The sequence below is a fragment of the Anas acuta genome, chromosome 9 (genome assembly GCF_963932015.1).
Source record: "Anas acuta chromosome 9, bAnaAcu1.1, whole genome shotgun sequence".
NCBI lineage: Eukaryota > Metazoa > Chordata > Aves > Anseriformes > Anatidae > Anas > Anas acuta.
In genome coordinates, this window is record NC_088987.1 from 18333414 (window position 1) to 18347758 (window position 14345).

The following is a 14345-nucleotide window of genomic DNA, read 5'->3' on the forward strand; positions in this document are numbered from 1 at the left end:
CTCCTGCCTTGCCAGCAGGCCAGAGGTGCCACTGCTTTCCCCAACACCCATTCTTCCAGGGTTAGGACTTGCCTGCCCAGCAGTGAGTCCAGCTTCTGCAGTGCTGTGCAGGCTGCACACAGCCAGGCTGGCAGTAAACCAGCACTGCAGTAAATTTGCTCCTGGACACCAGGATGCCATCTGTGTTGCCTGAGCTATGCCGTCTGACACTCTTTAAAAGAAAAAAAAAAAAAAGTCTTGGCACCTTCACCACCATGACCAGTTACCTTTATACACGCTGCCACTATGGAAGGCTGCGGTGCTTACTCATTTATAACTTCAGTGGCTGCACCATGGGGAGGCAGGGCCCGTCTGCAGACCTTGCGGCAAGTCTCAAAGCTCGCCTGAGAAGCAGGTGTTTGGAAGCAACCACGTCCTGCTATTCACTTCCTCCTCACCCCAGCTCACCACTTCTGTAAGCCCTCTGCGAGCCCACGTTTCGGGCCCCAGCCCTGGACCCACCCGCAGCAGCTGGCTGAGAGCTCCCATCTGGGCTGCCCGATGCTGCCCCCGGGGCATCTTCCTGCTCCTGCCCCTGGCACCCACCTCGTGCCCGGAGGCACCACCACAGGCAGGCTGCTGCTGCTGCTGCTGGTCAGCCAGGAGGTCTGGGGGAGGTGTGGAAAATCAGCTGGGTTTTGCCTCCACTCAGTGAAGTACAACAGCCTCAAGGACACGCGGATTTCCATGCTAAAATAAATAAATAAATAAAAATAAATAAGAAGGAAAAATGGTCCTGCTCCTTTCTGCTCAGTTTCGAGGCCCTAGACTACTGCTTTTTTTTTGTCATATTTTTCTGAAACCTGGCAAACTGTGTGTGTCCAGGTGAGGGACATTGCTCCACCAACTAAACTTCATTCAGACCAAGGCTGCACTTAGGTTGTTCAGCGCATGGTAAAACCCTGCTGCTGTTCTAGAAGCTGCAAACAACCACACTGATGTATGTGATTGCCACATCAAGATCACAGACATCAAATTTAAAAAAAATGCGGCTTTGAAAAAAACACAAGGTATTCCAGTTGAAGCTAGAAGAGAGAACAGAGAAAGGTTGTAGGTTGTCCAGTCATATGAGTCATATATAAAAAAATATCATATATTTTATCTTCCATAAATGCTGAAATGAAACTAAGGTGTAATCTTGGCCTCCTGCAGCACTTCCAGGGTTCAGCATCACTTTTCAATTTCCTAGGGGCCCTCTGAGACCGTTCTGACCTGCATCTTACCACACTGTAAATACGCCCACGTCCCCAGAGCAAAGCAGCTGCTCCCACCCCAAGCAAAGCACCTGGCTGAAGTGCCGAGGAGCTGCTGAAGCTCCCCCAGCAGTCAATGAAGTGCTTCTGGCAGCTCCAGTGAGCAATTCACATTTTTAACATCTGGATCGACCTCAACAAGCAGCAGCCTCTCCTCCCCGAGGACAGAGGGCTGCTAGGACATCTGGGCTCTCGAACCACACAACGGAGCTGCTCTGTTAGACACTTGCATAGCTGTATCCTGCCAATGGAGCCATACAGCTGCTTATTAAGCATCTCTGCTGCCCCAATCAGCTCATTACTGAAAAAGGTGCAGCCAATAATTATGGCAGAAGCCATCAGAGCCCTGGAAAGGAGACCGCGAGCGACTGCCCTGATAAGGGTCAGCCCACACGAGGCCATTAGCATCGGCAGTCAAACACACTGTTGTCAGTATCTGCATTAAATCTACTAATTGCCTGCTGTTACTGCAGAAAGTGAAGGTTCTGTTGTTTTTCCTCAAACCTTTGGCTTGTTTATGGACAAATAACAGAACTTTACGCCACTGATAGTTTCCCCCTTGCTCACGTTTATGTCGCCTGAGGAATTTTCCGCAGCACTTCTTAGAATTGTGCAAATGCATGTGGAACACGTTATTTCTTTTGCGAGACCCTAACACCTCAGGTTATGCCTGCACCTCAAACCTCTTACAGAACACGGGCTTCTCTCTGCTGCTACAAAGGCAAATAGCTCCAGTCCCACAAAAGCAAGAGTCACTCCCTGTTCCTATGACAGTTGAGAAGAAATGCTGAAGCAGTGCAAAGCTCTGAAAATAACTGCTCTGATTTCTTCCAAATCTGTTTTCCATTTGCCACTGCACCTCATCTTCGTGAGCGTGCCCAGCATGTTGCAGTTCCCATAAAATCAGAGAAGTGCGCCTATCGCCGGCCCTCTGCTTCTGACTTTCTGAGCTAGATTGCACAGCAAAGCCAGGCACCTGCAACGTGACTGCCTTGAAACTGTAGGAGGTTAAGTATAGGCTAAAATGCCAAAAAAAAACGAACTATGGCAAGTGTGGTTTGTTGTGTTGCTGGTTTTTTATGCAACATAAAGTACTAAGCTCAGCAAACACAGAAAGGTTATTACGTAAAGCAATTATACCTCCAAAACCTGTTTCTCTTCAGGGTTTTGTAGTAGAAACAGACATCCTGAGAACTGAATCTTTTTTTTTCTGAAAAGTAGACAGCATGGTTCATTTTGAGTCACAGACCTCACCAAATGAATCTCAATTGCATTTACCTGATTTACATAGCAAAACTTTCTGTTCTTTCTTCTTTTTTTTTTTGACTTCCAGTGCTGGAAATTCAGCTTGGGGAATCCTGCTGGATCATTTCTTATTTTTACAGCCCCGTCCAAAAAAATCTGTGCTGGCTGAAGTGTGCAAAAGCCCATTTGATGTCTGCTTTCTGGGAAGACACGAGCATAGGCAGGGACCGCGGGCAGTGCTGCAACCAGACGTCCCTGGCACGGATGCCGACGGTGTGAGAGAAGCAGCACACGCTCCCTTTCAACGCACATGCTGAGAAGTGCCTGTCTGCGGCACCTTACACCACTACTCATTTAGAGCACAGCCAAAGGCTTCGCGTGTCACCACTCTCAGATTTCAGTCTAACTCAGTGGGAATTGCCCTTGTGTCTGCTTAATGCTGCAGGCGGGAGAAAAAGAAAAATGAAAAGCTCTGCTACTAAATAAAAATATTCCCGTATCTCCTAACTGCCCACGTACTGGGTCTATCGTGTGAAATGTTCAGATTGATCTTCAGTTTAGGATTAGCCTATCACCACCCCTGGCCAGACTTCAGCAAACAAATAGGAGATTTCTCCCCTGTGAGAAGCTGACATGATTTAACATACAATATCTTTGAGAGAGAGCATACATCACACTCTGTCTCCAAGCACCCAGCAGGTAGGAAACCGCAAGGAGCCATTTCCTTACTTCCAGCCCTCTGTCAGATCTTCCCTCAGCTTTTTGACCCTGAAACACCCCCTGCTCATGCAGCCATGTTTAATTTTGTCTCCTGCTTTTAAGCTGTTGTCTCTGGACTTTCTGCTGCATTCTGCCTCCTATTTGATCCCTGTATTAATCAAGAGCTGTAACCAGGTAAATCCTTCATCCTGTTTGCATCCAATCCACCCACAGATGGAGACCCTTCTCAATCCCAACACCAGAAGTATTTTAAGAAGGATTAGAGTTCAGTGTGGCTAATACCATCCCAATCTCCGATGCCAGAGTTCACACCACAACAGGGACTCATCATCACTAGTCCAGCCTGCAGGTCCCTGTTTTTCCAGTCATCACTAAAAAAGGAACAAAGTGCTCCTCCCATTCGTTCGGCTGGAAGGTGGAGAGCATGCCCATGAACTTCAGTGAGGTCTGCAACTTCCCAAAGATCTGAGATACACTGGCAGCAGGCACTTGGGATTCAAAATAATTTCTGACTACTATCATTTCTAAAGTATTTTAAATATATATATTTTTAAAGAGCGTGTGTCTACAAGGTTGGGATTTTTTTCTTTATTACTTTAGCTAGAACTCAGAAGCCAGAAGACTAGCCCAAGGACATAAGTACAGAATTCACCTACCAATATCAAAGCTTTCATTTTTTTCACCTTGCTGGACACAAATTTGCAGCTAAATTGTAGGCATCGGCTGCAGATAGGCAGGTCATTTCCTTTCTTGCAGGCTGTCAAGAGCAGTGGGGTGCACCCTGCTGCACCTGCACCACAGGAGCTGAGCCGACAGCCACAGGGAGCCAGGCTCAGCCCCGTTTGAGGAAGAGGTTTGGAGAAAAAGAGGAGGTTGCAGAGCCACTTGGTGCACTTTGGGCCATGATGCCTACCTGAGCTGAGGTCCTTTTAAACATGTCTGCTTGCACATCAGTACAGATGATGTTGTCTGTGACTCGGTTCTGGGGCCAGAAGCCTCTTTAATAGCACACCACCAGGAATCATAAGGCACTGAAAAAATTCAGAATGATTAAAAGTAGTGACTCCTGCCATTTTCTGTCATGTGGTTGCATACGTCTTTAGCACAAGCACAGCCTGGAGAGCGGCACTGAGGCTGGGGCACTCGGCAGCTGGTCCCTAAAGGCCCAAGTGCACAACACGCCCTGCATCCGAAAGAGCTGATGCACAGCTTCAAACCTAGCTCTCTACTAAGATGAGTAACTCAAAAAAAACAAACCAACCCAAACCAACAACAACAAAACCACCATACTATAAAACGATCTAAATAAAACATTGTTGGTTGCCCATCACCACAGGCAGCTGCGCTACCAATACACACAGGCAGAGCGATCCCAGCAGTCTCTCAACAAACACAGTTTCCTATGAGACGAATGCTGGCCTAGTTACACATTTAAACCAAAACTGATTGGATTTTTTTAAGTGGCTGTTCCATCTAGAGTACCAAATACATCACAGTCCTCCTCCAGTTTCTGAGGTAATGCCAATTACTATGTGTTTTAGTATTCTGCACAACGTGTTTCTGTCCCACTCCCAGCTAAAACACGGGCTCTGCTCCATTGTTCAGCCTTGCAGCTAAGATGTTGCTCCCTAACCTTACGTTTCAGTTCTCAAAACTGGCTTGTGGCTCATTTGCGTAAACTGCATAATTCTTGTTAACAAAATATCCCACCTCGCCTGTCTCCTAGCTTCCACCTGAGGCAGGAAGCCAACCTGAGGCCAAGGTAAGGACAGCTGTCCCTCCAGCACCACCCTGAGCAGCCGTTCACCTCATCCCAGCACAGGGGGTGCCCCACAGCTGTCCTCTGCCATTTTCCATCTGGCATTGCCCATTCGGGGACTCGCCTGTCCATGGGGCTCTTTCCTCAGGTTTGATGTTTGCTTGAAAGCCACAGCTGGGACTCTTCAAAGAACCTGACCCAGATTTCCCTCAGTGTTCAGAAAAGGCTGATTTTTCCTGTGTATTGGAAAGTCTGGGACAGAGTCACCTTTCTTCTTGTTTCTGTGAGCCAGGAGACTTGAACGTCTGTGTATGTCTGGGGGTGGAGAACGTGGTCAGTAAAAAGTAAAGAACTGGGGGTAGTGAATTGAGTGGCATGCAACATGAAAACAGTGTGAAAAATCTGTCTGCGTTTCCTTCTTGCTGGGAGGTTGTGTGCAGTACCCAGCCCCCTCTCAATCGCTCTCAAACACCTTCAGCAGCATGCCACAGCCCAGATGCCCCGTGCACCTTGTGGCAGCATGAGCTGGAGAACGGACAGACAATGGAAAACAGACAGACAAGGTAATATTTGCCATGAAAGCACCTTAAAACACAGCCCTTCACCACAGGCAGATTTCTGAAGAGGAGCTCGCCCATTCCCAAGTTCGCTCCACCAGGAGGAAGGTGCAAAGTGGCAATATTTGGGCTCACGCAGGGGGGCTGCCTGCTCTCCCTGCCCTTCCCTGGGGCAGTGCTGGGTGTCAGGAACCTCTACAAGCTGGAGCGGGGCTGGGGAGGCACTGCCTGTGTGCCTGCAGGTTGCTGCAGCCAGAGAGGGCTTGGCCACACAAGGCAGCTGCGAAAACTCAGCTGAATGCAAGACGCAAGCCAGCGCTCAACACTTTGCAGTTCCAGTATGTACAGAAAGAAGACTCATGGTATAGCTAGCACCAAATTAACAAATACAAAGAGGTTTACAACAGCATCACGTTTGTTTTTTCCTTGCTTCTTGCTTATTTGCTGTTAGGAGCAGGCTGTAAATTTCTGTTCTCCTGAGCAGCAGCTCCCTTTGCCAGCAGTCCCCTTGGTCCCTGGCCTGGAAAGTGCTCTCGAGGAGAAAGAACAGTGGTAACCCACTGTTATATAGTGTATCCATGTGTTTCTAGGGGAATTACACTTAAACTAACATGTACTGGTTCTCCTCCAAATGTGCATCTCCTCCTCAATTCAGAATCATAAGCAGGAGTTTTCCTACATAGAAGTGGTCAATATTTCTTAGTTTGATAAACAGGTTAAAAGAAGAAGAAAGCAAGCACAAGTAATTGATTTAGGATCATTATTCTTTTTCCTACAGTAGAGAAACAAATTTTTAACTTGACCAAAACGTCACCAGACTTCAGTTTTAGAAGCTTGGACTCATCTTGATCTCAAGTTTGACCTAATGTACTTTTCACAAGTTTGTGAGAACAGAATGGAAGAAACAATATTTTGGATGCTGGAACAATTTACTCAGAACAACCAGAAGCCAACACTGCAGAAGCTGAACCAGGGTAAGAGGATTAAAATAATTTTTAAAAATCCTGTAGTTAATTTAGTTAATTATATTTATATATATATATATATATATATATATATATATATATATATATATATATATATATATATTCTAACACTTCCCCCCCTCCCTTAATTCAGATCATAAGCCTGACTGCTAACTAAGCATCAAAGCTACAGCCCTAGTTACTTTTACATCAGTGGTTGTGGCTTTTTACAAAGAAATGTTCAATACCAGAGAAATTTTATGCTAAAATGTTTAAATACTTGTCTTAAAACTGCTTACCAGGAAAACAACAGGAAAAGGATGTGGCCTGATAAATGTTAGTAACAGTTTCATCAGGGTTGTATTTATTCATACGAATTTGATTTCACTAAGAATTAATGAGTATGAAAAGCCTTAATGGTACCGTACAAAGGTACAACATCAGCAGTTAAATGAATATTTTAATTCAGGAGGACTAGAAATTAGTATAGTTAGGTTGGAAGGGACCTACAAAGATCATCAAGTTGGATTTGGTGATCTCAGAGGTCTTTTCCAACCTACATGATTTCCTGAATCTATGAGTCCAACTGCCTCGTCAGACCTTTTTAAACTCATGGCAAGTGCTCTTTGATGAAAGCCCTTTTAACCTTTCTCTGAAGGCACAGGAAAAACAAAACAGAAAAAAGGCACGGAGAGGTGCAGGCTCCCTCCAACACCCCAGCCCTCTGAGGCAAGCAGGAGATGACCCGAGGAAAGAAGAAAAGGGAGATGCCACGAGGGAGAGGTTCAATCATTTCCTTTGATTGAAACTCGAGCTGTGGTGCTGTGCAGATCCCCTTCCATAGGGGCTACATATCTAACTGTGCATACACACAACAACATACAACTACACAGAGGTATACAGGCTACCTCAAAGTCCAGGTGACGTGAACTTCGTGCCACCTGTAGCGAGGAGAGATAGAAACACATAGAGAAGGGACATAAGGTCAGAAAATCCCCCACAATTTCAGCTGACCCCTGTGAAGTTGTTATAATGAAAATTCATACATTCAGCTTTCTCTTTTTTTCCCCCCCCCAATCTTTGGATACCTGCTGACATGAGTAAATGAGTCATGAACAGTGGAAAGGTAGATCCAAGGCAAAGCTGAACCAAAGGGGCAACATTTGGGTGATGAAATGCCCACTCAGCTTGCCTAGGGCTAATGAGACCCAGGGCAGCAGAATGGATGCTCAGCTGTGCCGGCGTGCCCTGTCCTTACAATCTGGTGTATGTGCCACACTACGAACATGAAGAGGTGAAAGGCCATCAGACCCCTTACCTCCCTCCTTCCTCTCCTTCCCAATGTGTCCTGTCATTTCCTATAAGCACACACAGACAGACAGACAACAAGAAGATCCATCACTTCTGTCTGCTTCAGTCTCCAGCAGTCCTAAGGAGTCTGTCTTACAGAGAAGAAACAAATCAAAAATAGCCCCAAATTTTGCTCTTTGAATAATTAGGAGTACCAAAAAGCATAACAAATATCAGCCTAAGCAATAACATGAAAAGTCTTTACTTAGAAATGTGACAGAAATCAACCATTTCAATAGTATAAAAATGAAACATCTATTAAATAGCATTGTTCATGTCTCAAAGCCAAGAGCTTAGTGGGATTCAATGGGATAATACAACATGGTGAAGCAATGGGTACCTGGGAAGAACTGCTTCCCTTAAAAGTGGTTATTGCTTGAGACTTTTCACTCCCCTGCAGTACAGGGGGCTTAGATGGTTAAACACAGCACTAGCTGAATGCTTTTCTGGACAGATTGTTAAGTCTGCCAGTTTCTTGCAGTTCAAGAAATGCTTTTCTAAGCATAACGTGATACAAAACAGTTCTGTCTCTATTGCCTCACCAACATTAAACCTCACAACTTTCTCATTTTATAGGTAAACCAACATCAAGCAACATTCACGCTGCCAAACCATGGGGCCACTGTTTGGCCAGCTGCTTTTTCAGGCATTTTTGTCTCCTGCTTTGCTTTACCACACAGCTCCACAAGTACTTGTGCCAGCCAGCAAGTCAGGAACAAGCCAGCGACCGCTGCTCAAAATGCCTCACCAAGTCCTGGCCAACACATGCCATCAGGGTCTCAGCTCCTATCCCCAGTGTCCTGCAGAACTGCCCCTCTCTGCCCTGTCCCTCCCCATCGGTCTCTGCAAGCTATGGGAAGATGCCCATGAGATCATTAATCAATGGCTTTTAAAGGCTTTTGTGTTCAAAGTAGGGCTGGAACTTCAGAGTTCCCCTTCTGAGCCCAAATGTAGTTACCGCTCTGCAGCTGTTTTGAGAAAAGACAGCAGCTCAGAAGCCAGCCCTTGAAAAGGTACCTGAATCCTAACACAAAATGGCACCGATGACAAGAGACACAAAACCAACGACAAGAAGGGACTCAAAGCTATCGGAAGTCTTCCAGGCTTCCTCTTCCTTTGCTTTTCATCTGAACATGACTGGGATGAGGGAATGGACTTCCCTCCACATAACCTTCTTACTGTTAGCAACCAGAGCTTTAAAAAAAAACAAAAAAAAAAAAACTACCAGGCAGCACATAAAAAAAACCCCACCACTTAAAAAATGTCACATCAAAGGTAAGAAAATTAGAAATGTGTGAAAAGGAAACAAAAATGCGTGGACTATTTCAGACAATTTTCTGTGATTAAGAAACATGTGGGATGCCACATGCATTTTCACATAGGGGAAAGCAAGTGTTTAACACCACTGCTTAACCGTAGTCTAAAAACCATCAGCAGCACTGCAGTAGGCTCTAGCGTAACCAGACCGGTGTTTTGGTGCTTGTGCGTGTCGTGAGAAACTTTGCTGGTTAGGCACAGCACAAAAAGAAAAAAAAAAATAGAATAGAAAAGAATAGAAAAGAAATGAGACGTTCTACTAAATGCACAAGAGATTCTTAGTCAAAGAAAGCAAATATTTCAAATTACAAATTCTCCAAGCTAGAGTGTTTTAAAGGGAGTAATAATGGGAAAAGGAATGATGAATTATGTGTTCAGAAAATTTCCATATCAGGTAACTAAACAGTGTTTCTGCACAAACACCAAGCCATCAACACCCCTACAATAGTGCAGGACCTGCTTGAAGGACACCAGTTCCTGAGTTCAGCTAGGGAAAAAAAGAGGGAAAGAAAGAAATTCTTCTCTTAATCCTTGCTGAAATCTGCATGCAATGTAACTGCAAATGGATCTTCTTTATGCTTTTAACACCTATACACAGTCACTCTCTAAATAAAATGTTCTTGAAGTTAAACAAACAGATTGAAAAGATCGAATGAAGAGAACACTGAATATGGAAGATGAGATGAAATATATGTTGCCTTTTTCTTCATTACTTCATTTTGCATGATGATACACAGCTTAAACACAGTTAAGAAATGCACTTACCAGCTGAGAACAGTTAATTCTCCATATGAAAGGGCAGGCGCACCAATCATTTCTGAAGACTGCAGGACTTCCCGAAGGAGTGTGAACATCCAGGCATCATTGAGGCAGTGCTGTCTCTGCTGGGCTGCAGACATGGAGACAGTCCCTGGGTAGGAACTACCTAAAAACAGAGTTGGCCTCTGTGAGAATCTATTTGGATTTGGGAAACTGCACTCCACTGCAGATGTTTTATATCACCTTTGGAAAGTCCTTTTGTCTCTCTCTTTGCTTCAATTTCCTATGTGTAAAACCGAAAAGATAACAGACCCTACCACTGTCACCAAGATGAATGACACCAGAACAGTTATATTTAGGAGAGGATGGAAACCCCCAGACTTGAGGGCCTGACCATGCAAGTCCACCATGGTGCACTGCAATGTGCTGTGCAGACACCCTAAAATCACCCTAAAATCGGCCTGGTTCGGCACAATGAACACCACAACAGCACAGCGCTTGGCAGAGGCAATGTTTGATCAACAAGTTATAAGGTTAACAAAGCACCAAACTGACAGGTCCAGAGTAGAAGACAGTGAATTTTATTAACAGCCAAATCCTCTGTGCACTGTAACTCTGGTGATAGCAAAGAAGCTAAATCCAAGGAGTACTTCAAGATAGAATAAACGTGTGCCTTGCTGCTGGCCTGTTAAGTTTGTAGTATGCCACAACCTGACACGATAGCAGCACACACAGCTTGGATAATGAAATAATACAGCTTTTTAAAAAAAAGAATGAAACTTTTTTTTTTTTTTTTAAACTGTATCATCTTGATGTAAAAATATTTTCCTTGAGGATTGTTTTCAACGTAAATTCAGGGAAATGTGGTGTTGCCAAATTCAGACTGCTGTGACTGCATCTCTAATTCATCTTTTCATGTTAGTTATTCAACAAAATTCACTTGGACACTCGCTGTCCTGCAGTTTCTGCCACCTTAGGAAGACCAGAAACCACAGTTCAGCTGGCAACCTACCTACTTGTAGTGTCAGTTCTAACATACAAACTACCTCTACTAAATGCTGGAAAAATTAAGTGGTAGTATCATAGGCTGCTTTTTGTTTGTTTTTAAGAATCGTTCATGTTGTTAGGTAACACAATTCCTAGCTATCTAACTGCTTTCCTAAAATACTAAAGAAATTATTATATATATACATGTATATATATATTTTCAACGTTGAAATGCTAGCTTTGTCTGCTAAATAGGCACAGATTAAATGCACAACATGGATCTAAAAGACCTCAGCAGAAAAACATTGTGGGAACTGGGAAGAAGAAAGTCACCAGCGGAACCTAACTGAGGGAGCCTTTATGACCACCCTTTCCTTATTTTTTAAGCTGCTTACTGCTAGAAGTACTGTCAGCAGTAGGATCCCAGTTTCTTACGTTCTTCCCCTAAATATCCACTGCTGCTGGCTTCAGCCAAAGACAGGACACCCTCTAAGAAGTATTTTTTCTCTTGCCTAAAATGACTCTTAGGTTCTGTCTCAGTTAACTATTTTCTCACAATGACTTTCAATGACCTTCAGGCTGCAGTAACAATTTCTCACACACCACACACACACATTGTGCTATTTCACAGGCCCCAGAAATGAGGCGTGGAAAAGTGACCTTTCCCATTGAGAACAAATGACACGTGGGGGCTGACCAAGACTCTTCCAGTCAACACAGGCTGGGCACTGGGAGGACGCAGTCCCTTGCTAATACGAGCAGCTCAGCTGGCTCAAAATGTGTGCATGCACCTTTTGGAAAGGATGCTCATTATGCAGCTACATTCCTACAGTGGTGTGTGAACTTTGGATCTGTGAAAAAAACAAAGTGAAATCTTCTTGATCATCTTCACTAACAGAGTTTTTCCTACCTTGCAAAATTACGGCTGAAACCTGGCCTTTGTCAGGCCAGGGGCAGGAGTTTTATGAGTTGGAGGTTTGTATGATGTGCTGGGAAATAGTTGAGCTATGAAAAAAAGTGCTGTTTCAGGACTTTCAAAGGTACATATGACTTGAAGACAAATGTAGCTAATGGTTTGAGCAGGAAAAAAATAATAGCAAATTACCTTTGAAGTGTCAAAATGACTCAGTCATTAGGCTGGGAAGAGGCGCAGTCCGTGCTGTGGTGTGCAGGGCCCTCAGCTGGGGTGTGCCAGCACTGCTTGGGTGCCCGCTCTGCTGAGCAGGAGAGCACCCAAAGGTGCAAAAGCAGCATCAGGACAGGCAGACCTCTGCCACGCTGGCACCAGCTGGTGCTGCAGCTGCAGAGCTGGCAGAACAAGCACGTAGCGGAACTCCTGAGCTGCCTGGGTGTTTCATCAGAACATAGAAGACCGAGGAAAAATGTTTATTTTCCTTTCAGTTCATTCAGATTCCACTGGTCTCAAGCTTCACCAGTCTCAGAGCACTGAGGCAGAAAAAAACCCTCCTGCTGTCACGGCCCTGGGAGTCCCACAGGAGCATTCCCAGCTGATATCTCTGCTGACATCGAGCCACCCATCCCAACAAACACTAGATCGCCTCACAACTAAACATGCCAGAGCTCAGAGAGATCAGCTCAGCTGCTCTCCCAGGCAGCAGGTTCAGCTCCTCCACCATCGAAGGACCCTCCTCATGGAGACACTCGTGGTCCTGCTGCACAGCCGGTTTGCAGGGTCCCCCGTAGGCCGGCGAGGAGGCCAGCGCCCAGGTCAGACCTCTGTGAGCACAGCAGCTTTCTGCCCTCACCAGCCACCGGTGGGCAACACTTAGGGACACCTCTTCCACAGGAAAGCTCCATTTCCTCTGTTTCTATGCTCCTGCCCTCTCTGCTCACCACCAAGGGCCGAGCATTTGGCTCTCCCCGTGCTCTTCACTCTCGGGCCATGCACAGTGTGGGCAGAGGAGCAAACACTGAGGTTGGTGAATGCGGAGAGCCCAGCGCTTGGCTGGTGGGGGCAGCTGTGAGATGCTGAGCCATGGGATAAACTGTTCCTCCTTGTGGTCAAACACAGGTGGAGGCTGACGGCACAGGAGTGAAGCCACGTTTCTAATTCCCCCTGCAACCACGGGAGGGAGCAGCTCAATAACAAATGGCTCTGCACACACCGCTTGCAGGGAACGGTGCATTTCCCCCCAGCCCCGGCTCGCCCGGAGGTTTCAGGCACTCCCGGAGGGATGCTGTGGCCCGAGGTCAGGATGTGGCCCGTGTGTCAGGACGGGCAGGAACAAATTCCCAAAGCCTCCTGGTCCCAGGTGGGATGGAGGGAGAGGCTGTTGTTCCTGGGTGCCACCCGCCAAGGCCTCATGGCAGGACCAAGGAGGTGAGGTGTGCTGTCAGCCCCTCGTGGCAATCCTAGCCACACACTCTCTTGCACTAGAAGCTTCCCCAGGACCATCCCGAGGCTCTGCACATCGCTCTGTTGTGGTCTCTGTCCACCAGCCTGCTGCTGTTCCCTCCTGGCTGGCTCCTGAAGCTCCCTCCCCATCAGAGCCCTTCCAAAGAACAGAAAATCCCGGGGCCTGGGGATGTGGAGGTGAACGAAACTGAAAATTGGAAAAGATGTTGGAGAGCGTCTGAGAGAAATGAAGGAGGAAAGCACGGGGACCACAGCAGTGGATCCTCTCTTCTCTCAAGCAGCACAATTATTTTTCTCACTAGTTAGACTCTGCTTTGAGTCAACAGAAAAACGCCAGGTCTCCCCTGCACAACCCTGTGCTGTGCAACTGGTACTGGTTTGGCTCCCAGACTGGAAGCATCTCAGCAGCTCCAGCGCCACCCTGACATCCTCCCTGACAGCCAGGACCACCGGCTGAAGACCCCAGACCACGGCCATGCTGCCTGTGGTGCTGTCCGGTGCCTGAGGCCAGCAGCACCTCGGGATGGCTGGCACAGCTCCACACTGCAAGGGGCAAGCTGGCCCCAAGGGTGAGCGCCGGGAACCAGCAGGGCTTCACCAGGGCCACCTGCACGGGCTGAAGGGGAGAGGTGTGAGTGGAATCCGTGGAAATAGGGCAAAGTCCTCACAAGGCAAGTCAAAAACACATGTGAAATGACTCCTTCTTCAGGAGAAAGGCACACGGTGGCACATTCAGCATCAGGTGGTGCTTTGCTCACCAGTGGTGTCATCAGTGACGTGCAAAGAGGCGCCAAGAACAGCGTTTGCAGGGTGCAGCCCTCTTCTCCCCACCATGCAGCAAAACAGGCTGCAAGAAGGGAGTTGGCGCACTCTGTCTTGAGGTCCTGCCGAAGAGTCACAGCCCACGAGCACAGAGGAGGGCCCGTGCTGAGAAAGGCAGGTACCTTGCCTGCCCACAGCTTCCTCAGCCCCGCATCACAAGTTAAGTTTTTCATCAACGGCCTGAGAGTCCTTCGT

The 14345-nt window shown here is 46.6% G+C and overlaps 1 protein-coding gene across 5 annotated transcripts in view; it reads right to left on the reverse strand.

Annotated features, from left to right (window-relative positions):
* The window catches only part of LOC137861386 (uncharacterized), a 76445-nt gene that overhangs the window by 59071 nt on the left and 3029 nt on the right, over positions 1–14345 (reverse strand). For 3 of the 5 annotated variants that reach the window (XR_011099569.1, XR_011099567.1, XR_011099568.1), the window contains 3 exons: positions 9971–10130; positions 4171–4288; positions 586–729 (listed from right to left, as the gene is read on the reverse strand). Coding sequence is in view for 2 of the 5 variants with exons in the window: in XM_068692750.1 (XP_068548851.1) it covers positions 586–729; positions 9971–10130 (304 nt within the window). In the remaining 3 variants the exon portion in view is untranslated. The remainder of the gene's footprint in view (positions 1–585; positions 730–4170; positions 4289–9970; positions 10131–14345) is intronic. The other 2 variants (XM_068692750.1, XM_068692749.1) reach the window with 1 other exon arrangement.